At 37.6% G+C, this 13,651-nt stretch overlaps 1 protein-coding gene across 3 annotated transcripts in view; it reads left to right on the top strand.

Annotated features, from left to right (window-relative positions):
- The window catches only part of LOC141162011 (uromodulin-like), a 30,853-nt gene that overhangs the window by 11,438 nt on the left and 5,764 nt on the right, over nucleotides 1–13,651 (top strand). For all 3 annotated transcript variants that reach the window (XM_073647624.1, XM_073647626.1, XM_073647625.1), the window contains 8 exons: nucleotides 46–223; nucleotides 1,715–1,852; nucleotides 1,939–1,953; nucleotides 4,782–5,561; nucleotides 6,387–6,491; nucleotides 7,149–7,351; nucleotides 10,357–10,508; nucleotides 11,443–11,688. In XM_073647624.1, the coding sequence (XP_073503725.1) occupies nucleotides 46–223; nucleotides 1,715–1,852; nucleotides 1,939–1,953; nucleotides 4,782–5,561; nucleotides 6,387–6,491; nucleotides 7,149–7,351; nucleotides 10,357–10,508; nucleotides 11,443–11,688 (1,817 nt within the window). The remainder of the gene's footprint in view (nucleotides 1–45; nucleotides 224–1,714; nucleotides 1,853–1,938; nucleotides 1,954–4,781; nucleotides 5,562–6,386; nucleotides 6,492–7,148; nucleotides 7,352–10,356; nucleotides 10,509–11,442; nucleotides 11,689–13,651) is intronic.

Below are 13,651 nucleotides of genomic sequence, written 5' to 3'. Positions count from 1 at the left end.
GCATTTCATCTTATGTTTTATAATTACCTTTTAATACCATTTAAGGTTTTCTACTATTTGGACTTCACTCTGTCAAGACCCGTTAACAGCTCAACCAGACTATTGTCTAGGGACTATAATGCAGAAGATCATTCTGCCAACTTCTCAGTAGCAGACAACTATACTGCATTGATATTGACCACAGACGGGATCATCCATTCATTACAAGTGATTGACCCATATGGTAAATGCATAAATGTGCAGTGATGATAATATTGGATACTATTTAAAAAAAAAAAAAATGTGACTTAACTTGTGGTGGCGGTGATGGTCTCTGCTTGCTTGTTCTCTTCTTACAATGGACAATAACAGTGCGCTCTGTTGCCGGCTCGTCATTTCTGAACATAGTCGGAGAGAGAGCGCATTGTCACTGTGCACTGAGAAGAACAGTGCATCTGTATTGAGCATCCATTGGAATTGGTGGCTCAGTGGTTAGCCTTGCAGCGCTGGGGTCCTGAGTTCAAATCCCACCAAGGACAACATCTGCAAGGAGCTTGTATGTTCTCCCCTTGTTTGCGTGGGTTTCCTCCAAGTTCTCCAGTTTCCTCCCACACTCCAAAGACATACTGATAGGGAATTTAGATTGTGAGTGCCAATGGGGACAGCGCTGATAATGTATGTAAAGCGCTGCGGAGTATGTTACCGCCATATAAAAATAAAGGTTATTATTATTATTAATTGAGAATCGACGCATGCTCAGTAGAGTAGGGACTAGCCCAGCCACTATAACGGGCGTCTCTGAGGCCCCCTGATGACAACTATTTTGAGTATTTCAGATGCACTGAGATTCTCAAATGAAGCGTCATCACAAAGGAAGTAGTAAAAGAAAAAAGAAAACAGAGTAGTGAGGGAAGGATAGATAATTTTTAATTAAAGTATATTACAATGAAGATCATGACATTAAATAGATAAACATTTAGGATTCAAATAAAATTTAGTTTTGGACCACCCCTTTAAGATTTTTTTTAATGCAAAATAAATGGTATGATTTATTTATTATTATTATTTATTATTATAGCGCCATTTATTCCATGGCGCTTTACACGTGATAGGGATATACATAGCAAAAACATTTACATAATCTTAACAAAACGAGTCAGCGACTGGTATAGGAGGAGAGAGGACCCTGCCCGCGAGGGCTCACAATCTACAAGGGATGGGTGAGGATACAGTAGGTGGTGGTAGAGGAGGTCATGCAGTAATGTGGTGGAGCGGTGGTTACTGCAGGTTGTAGGCTTGTCGGAAGAGGTAGGACTTCAGGTTTCTTTTGAAGGCTTCCATGGTAGGCGAGAGTCTGATGTGCTGGGGTAGAGAGTTCCAGAGTAGGGGGGATGCACGGGAGAAATCTTGTATGCGATTGTGGGAAGAGGAGGTAAGAGGGGAGTAGAGAAGGAGATCTTGTGAGGATCGGAGGTTGCATGCAGGTAAGTACAGGGAGACTAGGTCACAGATGTATGGAGGAGACTGGTTGTGGATGGCTTTGTATGCCATGGTTAGGGTTTTGAACTGGAATCTCTGGGCAATGGGGAGCCAGTGAAGGGATTGACAGAGGGGAGAGGCTGGGGAATAGCGGGGGGACAGGTGGATTAGTCGGGCAGCAGAGTTTAGGATAGATTGGAGGGGTGCAAGAGTGTTGGAAGGGGACTATTTTCATTACTTATTTTATCTATTGCAGATTCAGAAACAAAGCTTAAAACCATTATATCCGAACCCTGGGGATCCATGTACATTGTTGAGAACCCAATAATAGGATCTTGGGAGCTCCATGTCAGTGGAGATGGGCATTACGCTATTCGTGTAGAAGGATTTAAAGGTACACATCAAGTTTTCACAAAAATAATGAATTGACTTTAAATGCTCTCACCCTTATCTTTTTTTTTTTTTTTTCATGTCTTTTAGTGAAGAATATATCAAGTAAGTCACCGAGCCTGAATACACATTTTGACTGTGAATTGACTTTTTCCTACTAAGGGTCCAGTGTAACATCAAACTGATCCCAATGCTATCACAAATGTACCGTATGTTCACAGAAGTGTCTGTATGAAGAAATACATCCAAATTAATTACTGTTAAAGAAAATGGTTATTCCCATCTGATAAAATATTGACATACCACTAGGATATGCCATGACTTTATGGTCAGTGGGGGTCTCACCTACATGAATGAAGAAGCTGTAGAACTTGTTTACCAATGCACAGTAGTCTATATTTTTTCAACACAGCAGCATAACGTCAACCTGCTGTGCAATTGGGAATTTGCTGGGGTACCTAGCTGGTTGATGGGGGTGCTGCTGTACAAGGAAAACTTTGACTGTGGCTCATCGCTAAATCAGCCCTATGACTAGGTTCTTCTTAATATCAGTTGGAGTCTCATATTTCAGTCCCATCAATCATAAAGTGATGTCCTATAGTAATGAGTTGAGAATAACCTTTAAGTTTACTAATGCTACTGTGTATTTCCATAATGACCTTTGACTATATAAATCTTCAGACTCCAGACTGCTCTAAACACTTTTCATCTCAATTTTTCTCTACATGAAATTCAAGGGAGGTGAGGAATTCCTTCAATTTTCTGCTCATGCTCCTCACCTAAGAATTCCATTAATATTATTCAACAATCTGTTGAAATTCCTTTTTCATAAATTGCTAGAAAATAATATCCATGTTCCTAAAGCAGCAACATCCTCAGTACTTAAACTTTATATGTGGCATATTTTTGATCTCCATTTAAAGCCGATTGGTCCCCAGATTTCACAATAAAAACTGTATTTACTATTAAATAGATTTTTTAGACTTGATGAGACCTGTGTGCTTACTTTGAACACACACCATAGAATAGCTGTAGAATACTTATTTAAAAATATCATCTCAATCCATGCCCATCTAAACTGATTGGCAGCTCCTCAAAGTACCTCCTCCCTGCTGCTGCCGAGATCTCATACTGCTGCATCTGTCAATCAGGCTGAGTAGATGGAAATTTAATGCACCTAGACTCATGAGCTCTGTTACTCTTAAATTAAACTCAAAAAACATTATTTGATATCAGGATAATGCACATGGATTTTCAAAGTATGTTCACATGAGACAAGTGAATTGATTTGCTGCAAATTTAATTTGAAATTGATTTATTTTAAATTAGCTAGACCCAACGAATTCAAATTATTCGTGATTCGATTTGTGCAAAATGCCATTCATCCATATTACACAATGCGAAAGGTTTCATTAGACAGACTTTGGGCATGACTAGGTGGGCTTTCTTGTAATGGTTTACAGCTACAGTATAACATGACATAGAATATCACAGTCAATCAAGAGGAACTATCGTAGCCTGTATAAAAACAGAAGCAGGGAATGTAGTAGCCATTTTTGTGGGGAATCTAAATTGTGGGAGGATGTCACATCTCAGCAATGGAGATTGGCAGAAAAGCCATAAAACAGTGAATAAACATTACAGATATGCAAAAAGGGAAACATTAGTGAGCTTGCCACATTTGATTGAAATTATAAGTCCTTCAGCCTGGTAATGATGGGTGCCAAAACCCGCTGGTGATTAACAGCAAATTTCCAGAAAAACAAGAGTCTATAAACACATTCATTAAAAATTGTATTCACGCTTTATTTTTATTTCTTTAAAAGATGTCAGCAAATGCGTCTGTTTTTTCTTAGCATGTAGGACTTTGGTGTATGAAAAGATTACAAATAAAGCATAAATTCAATTTTAATCAAGTGCATGTGAGTGTAGACTGTTGTTTCTTCAGACACATTTCAGATAGTGTGTGACAGCACATCAGAGAAGAACAGTTTCCATTAATTTACCCATAGTCATGTATTTTGAGATCAATATGAAATATCTAAAGAAGTATTTACATTAAAGGGGTTTTCCCATGAACAAAAGTTCTTTTTATTCAATAGATCTTGGAATGATAATAATTTCCACAATTGGATGTATCTAAATAAAATGTTCCTGTGCTAAGATAATCTTAAAAAATGTGCCCCTGCTGTGTACTGTGTAATGGCTGTGTCTGACCGTACAGGAACATGGTCTGATCATACCACATCTCCTGGGCAGGGGAGGAAGGAAAAGAGTATACAGACACACAGCAGGGGATCACAGCTGATTCTTTCTTTGAAGTAAAATATTGTTTAAAAACAGGTAGTGAAATGTTTTACCTCACATAAAGAATCAGCTGTGATGCCATGCTGTCCTGTCTGTATACTCTTTTGCTTCCTCCCCTGCTCAGGAGTTGTGGTATGATCAGACCATCTTCCTTCATGGTCAGACACAGCCATTACACAGTACACAGCAGGGGCACATTTATAAGATTATCTCAGCACAGGAACATTTTATTTAAACACATCTAACTGTGGACTTATTATTATTCCAAGATCTATTGATTAAAATCAACTTTCGTTGGTGGGACAACACCTTTAAGGAGCTTGAAGTGAGTTGGATACAGTTGCAGGATGCTCAGAGTGTTAAAGAAATCTTCTCAGGGCTATTGAATGACTTGTGATTCACCACAAATTGATTGTCCGTAAAAAGAATGAATTTTTGTAAGAATTAGTCGTAGTTGGTGAATTTCATTTTAAAAAAATTTCACCTAATCTCATACACCAACCATAATCGGTCTTAGATATTTATTTAATCATGTATACAATTTGTATTGTAAAATCTGATGACAGATCCACTTTAAATTGTGAAACATCAAAGATTTAATAACATTTATTTATTTTTTTGCCCAGATACTGAAAACTGTTCTGAATGTGACTCCAACGCTATTTGTGAAGAATATTTTGGCATCAAAGAATGTTCATGCAATGAAGGCTTTATCGGCGACGGCTTTGCATGCTCTGATATTGATGAATGTGCCTATCCTTGGTCTAATGACTGTCCGGATATCTGTGAAAACACACATGGTTCATACGTATGTGAGTGCCCAAATGGCTACACCAAAAATATAGATAATAAATGCATTGATATATGTTCGGACCCTACACTGTATCGCTGTCGATCTTTGGATGATTGCTCAGAGAAAGGGGGAGATTCTTCTTGTTCATGTGAGTCTGATTTCACTAAAGATGGATTCAATTGTAAAGATGACGAATGTGCAACAAGTCTATGTGACCAAGGTCTGGAATGCCGAAATGAAGATGGATCCTACAGATGTTCTGATCCATGTTCAAGCTATAACACCCTTAATGATCCTTGGAGAAGTATCTTCAGATCCCAAGGTGATAAGTGTGATAGTAAAAAAAATGGGTGGTACAGATTCGTAGGGACTGGAGGAATTCACCTTCCAGAAAACTGCGTGCCTGAAAATAAGTGTGACACCGAGGCCTCAATGTGGATAAATGGTTCACATCCTTTACCCAATGACGGAATAGTAACCTTCACCTCTTGTGCTCAGTGGGATGGTGACTGCTGCTACTGGTCAAGCATTGTGCAAGTCAAAGCCTGTCTAGATGGATATCATGTATACAAATTACAAGGAACACCCAAATGTCCAGCAGCATATTGCACAGGTAAGGCGTTATTTCATATTGCATGCATCAATGGAGCCATCTGCCCTTCTTACTAAAGAATATTTAGTAGGTTAGTAATTGACAGCTGGAAAGAAGTAGGACCACTAGATCTAAGCTCACAGTATGTTTTCCAATCTATAACCATTAAGACATATAAGTTAGCATAAAAGCTGTAGATACAAAATAAAGACAATTAGGAAAGTTTCTTAATTTTTTTTCTATTTTAGGTGCATTGCATAAACCAAAAAAACTGTGACCAAAGTGGACATATACAACATTTTAACCCTCATTTTTAGACCTAAAATTGCCTTTCAATGTCAAATAATACTTCTATGCGAAGCCCATAATGTAAGATCTAATACCATCATAAAATCCCTATATAATAACTTCATATAATATTTATATAAGACTAGGTTGCTCATGGGAGTTCAGTCCTGGGGACACTTTAGGAAATGGAAGTCTTTGGACATTTGCCCTGTTTGCAAATATCATAAATTGACCCTACCAGAGGCTCAGGTCTAAAAGTGTTTTTCTGGGTCGCTTTATCTAGGGTTATAAATCTTTATGATATGGTATTGATTGGAGGCATGTAAGATACATATGAATCTGTTGGACAAGACCTGTAAGCTCAGCTCTATTGTATGAACGGAATCATGATTGAAAGTAACACACTTTCCAAGGTTTCAATCAATATTATAAGGACATAGACTCCTAATGCATTTAAAGGCTTTTAAAGTCTTTTGTCTTCACTGTCTGCTTTAATAACTGGGAGATCACTAAAGGAAATGAAGAAGTAAGATCTGTCTCATATTGACTTACCAACAGATCCAACCTCTGTAAATAATCCATGTTCCTGTATGAAAGATGAGGAATGCAAAAGAGTGAATGGTGTTGAAGGTTGCTACTGCAAGGACGGGCGAGATGTTCAACGTAAGTAAAATATTGATACTCCTTACTAATTTTACTGCCCCTAGGATAGCAGGACTAGATCAGAATGGATTTTTGGGTTGACTATGTAGTGGAGTTGTAGTCAAAACCTTTGCAACAATTCTGCATGCATTAGCAGGAAAATCTACACCAAATTGTGTGAATGTTGGTGAAGATCTCGCTGCTGATTTTCCTGCAGGATCAGCTGCTTTTGTGTTTCTCTTGCTTGGTCCCTGTGTGATCGACTGCAGTGGTCACATGAGATGAAAGTGATCGACAGGGGACTAAGCCCCAGAAGAGCCAAGGAAATTAAAGTATTTTTCTTTTAATCTTTGTGAAAGTGTTTTTCTTTCACGTCTTGCTATTTTTGCTGAGGATCAATGGAGTAGCAAAAGATACAAGAGATTCTTTTTTTTTAGATTTTTACTTTTACAGTAGAATAAAAAGTCACAACAAATCTGTGACAATCTGTGACAACTAAACTGACATGCTGCAGATTGGCAAATCAGCACAGCAGGTTAATTAATGCAGATTTATTCAAATCTCATCCACTTTGCTTCTACTATTTTCTGCTTATCTACTGATATGATGAAAATAAGTAACTATTTTAATTTGCTAGTAAAAACTTTTGGTGAAACTACTTTTGTCTCATCTTTCTAGGTTTAGAAGACTTGGATTTGAAGTTACAATGCAACACACACAACATGGAAATGTCATTTAGAACATGTCAATTAAAAAGCCTAAATGCAAAAGATATTTACTTCTCCGACGATCGCTGCATAGGAATAAAAGACAAAGAGAACACTAGCATGATTTCCATTATATCTCCTCTTCAATATGAAAAGTGTAGAGCTCGCCTACATGTAAGCATGAACTGAAAATATCTATGTATCTATTAAAGAAATGTGATTCTTTTCCGACATCTCAGTCACTTCTCTCCGGCACTGATTATTCATTCTGAAAAACTGCTCATATCTGTCTACAGATCTGTCTTCAGGGAGGGATCAAATTGACCATGTGGTCTAAAGAGCTCTTTGGAGCCAGAAGGGAAAAAGAGCTGGAAGGAAAAGGCAGGAAGGAGGCAGAGCACACATAGAGAAGCTGCTGAGGCTTCTAGTGTAGAGGAAATAACTGCTAACAATGCAGTCATAAATGGCCAGAAATTGTGTTATTCCTTATGTACAAACACATGACAGATTCTTTTGAAAAGTCACTTGAAAAGACAGGTACGCTTTTGCATCATTTTGGTTTATACAGTCATGGCCGAAAGTGTTGACACCCTTGAAATTGTTCCAGAAATGAATTATTTCTCCCAGAAAATTATTGAAATTACACGTTTCTTTTCTTTGTATGTATTGGAGCAACACGAAAGAAAATCAGAGACAAAAAGTCAAATTGGACATAATTTCACACAAAACTCCAAAAATGGGCCGGATAAAACTGTTGGCACCCTAAACTCAATATTTGGTTGCACGCTCTTTGGAATAAATAACTACAGTCAATCGCTTCCTAAAACCATCAACAAGCTTCTTACACCTCTCAACTGAAATTTTTGACCACTCTTCTTTTGAAAACTGCTCCAGGTCTCTCATATTTGAAGGCACTTTCTCCCAACAACAATTTTAAGATCTCTCCACAGGTGTTCAATGGGATTTAGATCCGGACTCATTGCTGGCCACTTCAGAATTCTCCAGCGCTTTGTTTCCATCCATTTTTGCGTGCTTCTTGAAGTATGTTTGGGGTCATTGTCCTGCTGGAAGACCCATGACCTAGAATGCTAACCCAGCTTTCTGACACTGGGCACTACATTGCAATGCAAAATCCTTTAGAAATCTTCAGATTTCATGATACCTTGCACATAGTCAAGGCACCCAGTGCCAGAGGCAGCAATACAACCCCAAAAGATCTTTGAACCTCCACCATATTTGATTGTAAGTAGTGTGTTCTTTTCTTGGAATGTCTCATTCCATTTTTGGTAAACAGTAGAATGATGTGCTTAAGCAAAAACTCTATCTTGGTCTCATTTGTCCACGAGATGCTTTCCCAGAAGGATTTTGGCTTACTCATGTATATTTTGGCAAACTACAGTCTAGCTTTTTTATGTCTCTGTGTCAGCAGTGGGGTCTTCCAGGGTCTCCTGCCATAGCGTTTAATTTCATTCAAATGTCGACGGATAGTTTGCACTGACACTGATGCACTCTGAGCCTGCAGAACAGCTTGAATTTCTTTGGAACTTGATTGGGGCTGTTTATCCACCATCTGTACTATCCTGCGTTGCAACATTTCATCTATTTTTCTCTGCCATCCACATCCAGGGAGATTAGCTTCATGAGTTGTAAACTTCTTGATTATGTTGCACACCATGGACAAAGGAACATCAAGATCTCTGGAGATGGACTTGTGACCTTCAGATTGTTGATATTTTTCAACAATTTTGTTTCTCAAGTCCTCAGACAGTTTTCTTCTCCTCTTTCTGTTTTCCATGCTTAGTGTGGCACACACAGACACACAATGCAAAGATTGAGCCAACTTATCCCCTTTTAATCTGGTTTCAGGTGTGACTTTCATATTGCCCACACCTGTTACTTGCCACAGGTGAGTTTAAACAAGCATCACATGCTTGAAACAAAGTGGTTTACCAAAAATTTTGGAAAGGTGCCAACAATTTTGTCTGGCTCATTTTTATGGTTTTGTGTAAAATTATGTCCAACTTGCCTTTTTTTCTCTGCTTTATCTATGGGAGAAATACTTAATTTTCTGGAACAATTTCAAGGGTGCCAACACTTTTGGTCATGACTGTATAGATAGGTCCCAAATTCTCAGTTGATAAATCTTATAATAAATCTTTTTAGCTATCAGAGCTCTGTTGTTCTGATACATGATATGAAAATTAGAGATGAGTGGATCAGACAAAATATAATTTCACCTGTTCGAGCATATTTTACTGGAAAACTTGGATTTCATGTCCCTTATTATGAGGTAGGGTCTTTTCAGACCCAAGAGCATAAAAAACACAGTATTTAACAAATCATACAAATCCTTATACTCACCTTTACCGCTCACATCATCAGCCACCCCATCACTTCTCACCTTCAGCCATCTGGTCCTTGCTACATCTTCAGATTGCCACTGCTTGCATTGAAGTGCGAGACATCTCACGCTGGGCGTGGACTTCCAGAGCTGATGAGACCTAGGAGGATTCTGTGCAAGCGCACACCAAAGATTTTGGTACCATGACATTTGCCTTGACCTTGCGTCTGCTTGCGCAAAACCTTCCTGGGCGTAATCAAACCAGAAAGCCCCAGTCCAGCATGAAAGGTGCGATCTGAAGATGCGTCGAGGACTGGAGGGGTGATGGTGAGGAGAAGAGGTGCTGGGGAGGTGAGCGGTAAAGTGAGTGAGCAGAAGGATACATACTTTTTTCACATTTTGATCATCTTTTATGATTTAGAAAAATGGCGTCCGTAAGCTGACACTTTGTTGAATCTTTGCCGAAGTGAATTAAAAAATGTCTCCATTTTTTGCACGTGCAGATTTTTGTAAAATTCATGTAGAATTTCATTCAAATTCATTTGCTGATCTCTAGTGAAATTAATTTCCTAGTATTTACTAGCACTTATTCATCCTGGCCACTGGCTATGAAGACCAACACTAGCTGGTGTGACTTTTATCCTTTAAATCTGGTGTTAACTAACATAGAGATAAAGTGGAAGGAAGGGGTGTAGACAAGTCCACGCTATTCTAAAATAGTAAATTATAGCTGAAAGATCATGTAAAATTTCAGTTTAGAGTTATAAGTAATAAGAGTAATAAGATTCCAATAAGAAAATGTTAGAGGAAACTAATGCAAGAACTTTGTAACCTACAGAACAATGGGACGCATGCTGTCTATTGGAATACAATGTATGTACAGCTGGAACCAACTAAAATCATTGTGAGGAGCTCTGAACTTCAGCTAAACTTTTCTTGTTCATATCCGCTGGATCTTACTATTAAGACATCTGTAAAACCTGTCCTAAGGTAATGTGCCAGCTTTGAGCAATTTTGTAATATTAATACATTTAGTAAAATTTGTAATATGTGTAAAATTAAAAGGAGCATTTTACTTAATTTTAAGACATAAAGCATTCTGAGAAGTTGTACAATTTTATTATATGCTTCACATATTATTATATAATTGATCATTGTAAGATCTCTTCTTTCTGTCATAGAAACTTAAACTTTTTATTTTCGAAAGGATGAAAATCCATCATTGGCATATTGTATGATAGTAAAACTTTTGAAAGCTCCCTGGTAAAGAAATTAGCATGTGTGTAGTCATGACATGGAATGATAAGGAAGTATATGGAGACAGAGACTTTAAATTTCAATTGCTTTTCTGTATCACTGTACTATACATTCAATGTATCTTACCTGACATTTTAGTTGTGCATGAAACAGGAAAGTACCGTAATCATTGTTTTGTCACCGTTTTTGGAGTAAATGTTTCACTTTTAGGCATTTTTCATTTTTGCTCTAAATTCATTATGGTTTTTACGCCATTTTTACGCTATTTCTTTCAGGCCTTGTTATTTTTTTTATTGCTGAACAATGTGCGCTTGGTTTTTATTATCATAACGTTTTCAGCTAATTCATCATTTCAAACTTTTCAAAATTAGTAAAGTACAACATTTTTCTATCTATTTTTTTTTTGCATAGCTGACATGTCACATTTTAAATTGAAAGGGTTGTGCATTTTACTCAAAAAAGAGTGCAAATCAAACAAAATTCCCCAAAAAATCTTGTTTGAATTTGCACCAATTTCATCAAACATCGTGCACCATTCTCATTAATTTTTCGCTAAAAAAGACAAAAAATTGGCTTAAAAATTTCCATTATTTTTGTTCAATGGTATGACATCTGCTAACGAAGCAGGTTTATATATTACTAGTAATTACTGATTATTTAATTACAGTTCCATATCTTTCCACATTGAGGGTGCAGGGGACTTCAAGGCACACATGGCAGTGTATAAGGACCAAAGTTATCTGTCCACATATGAAGATCAAGAGGTGGTGCTCTCAACATCATCAACACTGTATGTGCAAATCTTTCTAGAGGGTCTTAAGCCTTCAGATTACGTCACGGTGATGAAGACTTGTTATGCTACTCCGGGGAAACTCATAGATGATCCTTTAAAATATTACATCATTAAAGAGAGGTGAGAATACTCAGTAGAAGATATAAGCTTTACTAATCTCAGTAAATCCATGATCATAATCAACAGTAAATCTTTCTACACTTTTTACAATCTCCCTTAGATGTTGGGGGCACTATATCAATACATGGGACACTATATCAATACATGATCTTTCTAAAAGGATTTTTCCAATAGTAGAAGTGACATATTTTTAGGATATGCCATCATTTCCTTAATTGTGTCGATACCACCTTATCCATCTTGATCTTCAGATTGAAACTTTGCAGCTCCTACGAAGATTTTTTTTTGCATAGTTTCTCTATTGTGGCATGGAATTTTTTTTTTTTTCATATATAGGGAGTCTGTCAGCAGAATTATATGCCTCAGACTGTTTATTTGTACAGGTGCATCTCACTAAATTAGAATATCATTAAGAAGTTAATTTATTTCATTACAAACAGAGTGATCTATTCCAAGTGTTTATTTCTGTTAATGTTGATGTTTATGGCTTACAGCCAATGAAAGCACAAAAGCCATTATCTCAGTAAATTAGAATACTTTATAACAACAGCTTGAAAAATAATTTTAAAATCCGAAATGTTATCCTACTGAAATATATGTTCAGTAAATGCACTCAATACTTGGTCGGGGCTCCTTTTGCATCAATTACTGCATCAATGTGGCGTGGCATGGAGGCGATCAGCCTGTGACACTGCTGAGGTGGAAGCCCAGGTTGCTTTGATAGCAGCCTTCAGCTCGTCTGCTGGCCAATCAAGCACAGAGATACTGTTGTTTGTAAACCAGGTATTGGTACTTTTGGCAGTGTGAACAGGTGTCAAGTCCTGCTGGAGAATGACATTTCCATCTCCAAAAAGCTTGACGGCAGAGAGAAGCATGAAGTGCTCTAAAATTTTCTGGTAGACGGCTGCGCTGACTTTGGTCTTGATAAAACAAAGTGGACCTACACCAGCAGATGACATGGCTCCCCAAACCATCACTGATTGTGGAAACTTCACACTAGACCTCAAGCAGCTTGGATTTTGGCCTCTCCACTCTTTCTCCAGACTTTGGGACCTTGATTTCCAAATGAAAATTGGAACTCTGGGACCTTGTTAAGTGTGTCAGTGACTGCCTTCTGGACATCTGTCAAGTCAGCAGTCTTCCCCATGATTGTGGGGCCTACTAAAACAGACTAAGGGACCTTTTTAAATGCTTAAGAAGTATTTGCACGTGTTTTTTGTTAATTATTCTACTTTACTGAGATAATGACTTTTGTGTTTTCATTGGCTGTAAGCCATAATCATCAACATTAACAGAAATAAATACTCGAAATAGATCACTCTGTTTGTAATGACTCTATATAATATATGAGTTTCACTTTTTGTATTGAAGAACTGAAATAAATTAACTTTTTGATGATATTCTAATTTAGTGAGATGCACCTGTACATGTAGCTCTTACAAAGACAAGTCCAGCAATACCTTTAGCTAGCTACTAGTCTGTTTCTCTGTTTCTGAGAAATTGCTGTTTGAATCAATATGAATATGTGGATGAAGTGCTTTGAATGTGTGGAAGCACTTCCCAAACCTCTGTCACTCCAGCTCTATTCTCCGGCCAGTGCGGTCTTCTCTTTCTACTTAATTAATGGCTCCTTTGATTGAAATCATAAAGCAAAGAAGCAGTCAGTCAAGCAAAATGTGGCTGGGCAGGGATTATAGCTGGGGAATGCAGAGGCTTGAGAAGTGCTTCTACTTATCGAAAGCACTTATGCCTCATTTGAATATTGATTCAAACGACAATTTCTCTGTAATGCAAGCTAAAGATATAGATGAACTTGTCTTTGTAGGAGCTACATGTGCATTTAAATAATTTGGGGGGTGAAATCCTTCTATCATATTCCCCTTAAATAGGACAGTGTTGTAGTTTTCTGCACAGGAGGAGAACACAAACAGTGGAAGTTTTGTGACAGATCTGAATATACCGC

This window comes from Phyllobates terribilis, unplaced genomic scaffold (assembly GCF_046119375.1).
Source record: "Phyllobates terribilis strain yellow unplaced genomic scaffold, ASM4611937v1 Scaffold_9__5_contigs__length_417890890, whole genome shotgun sequence".
In the NCBI taxonomy this organism is placed as follows: Eukaryota; Metazoa; Chordata; class Amphibia; order Anura; family Dendrobatidae; genus Phyllobates; species Phyllobates terribilis.
The sequence above is the reverse complement of the archived record's forward strand: the minus strand, read 5'-3'. Positions and strand labels throughout refer to the sequence as shown.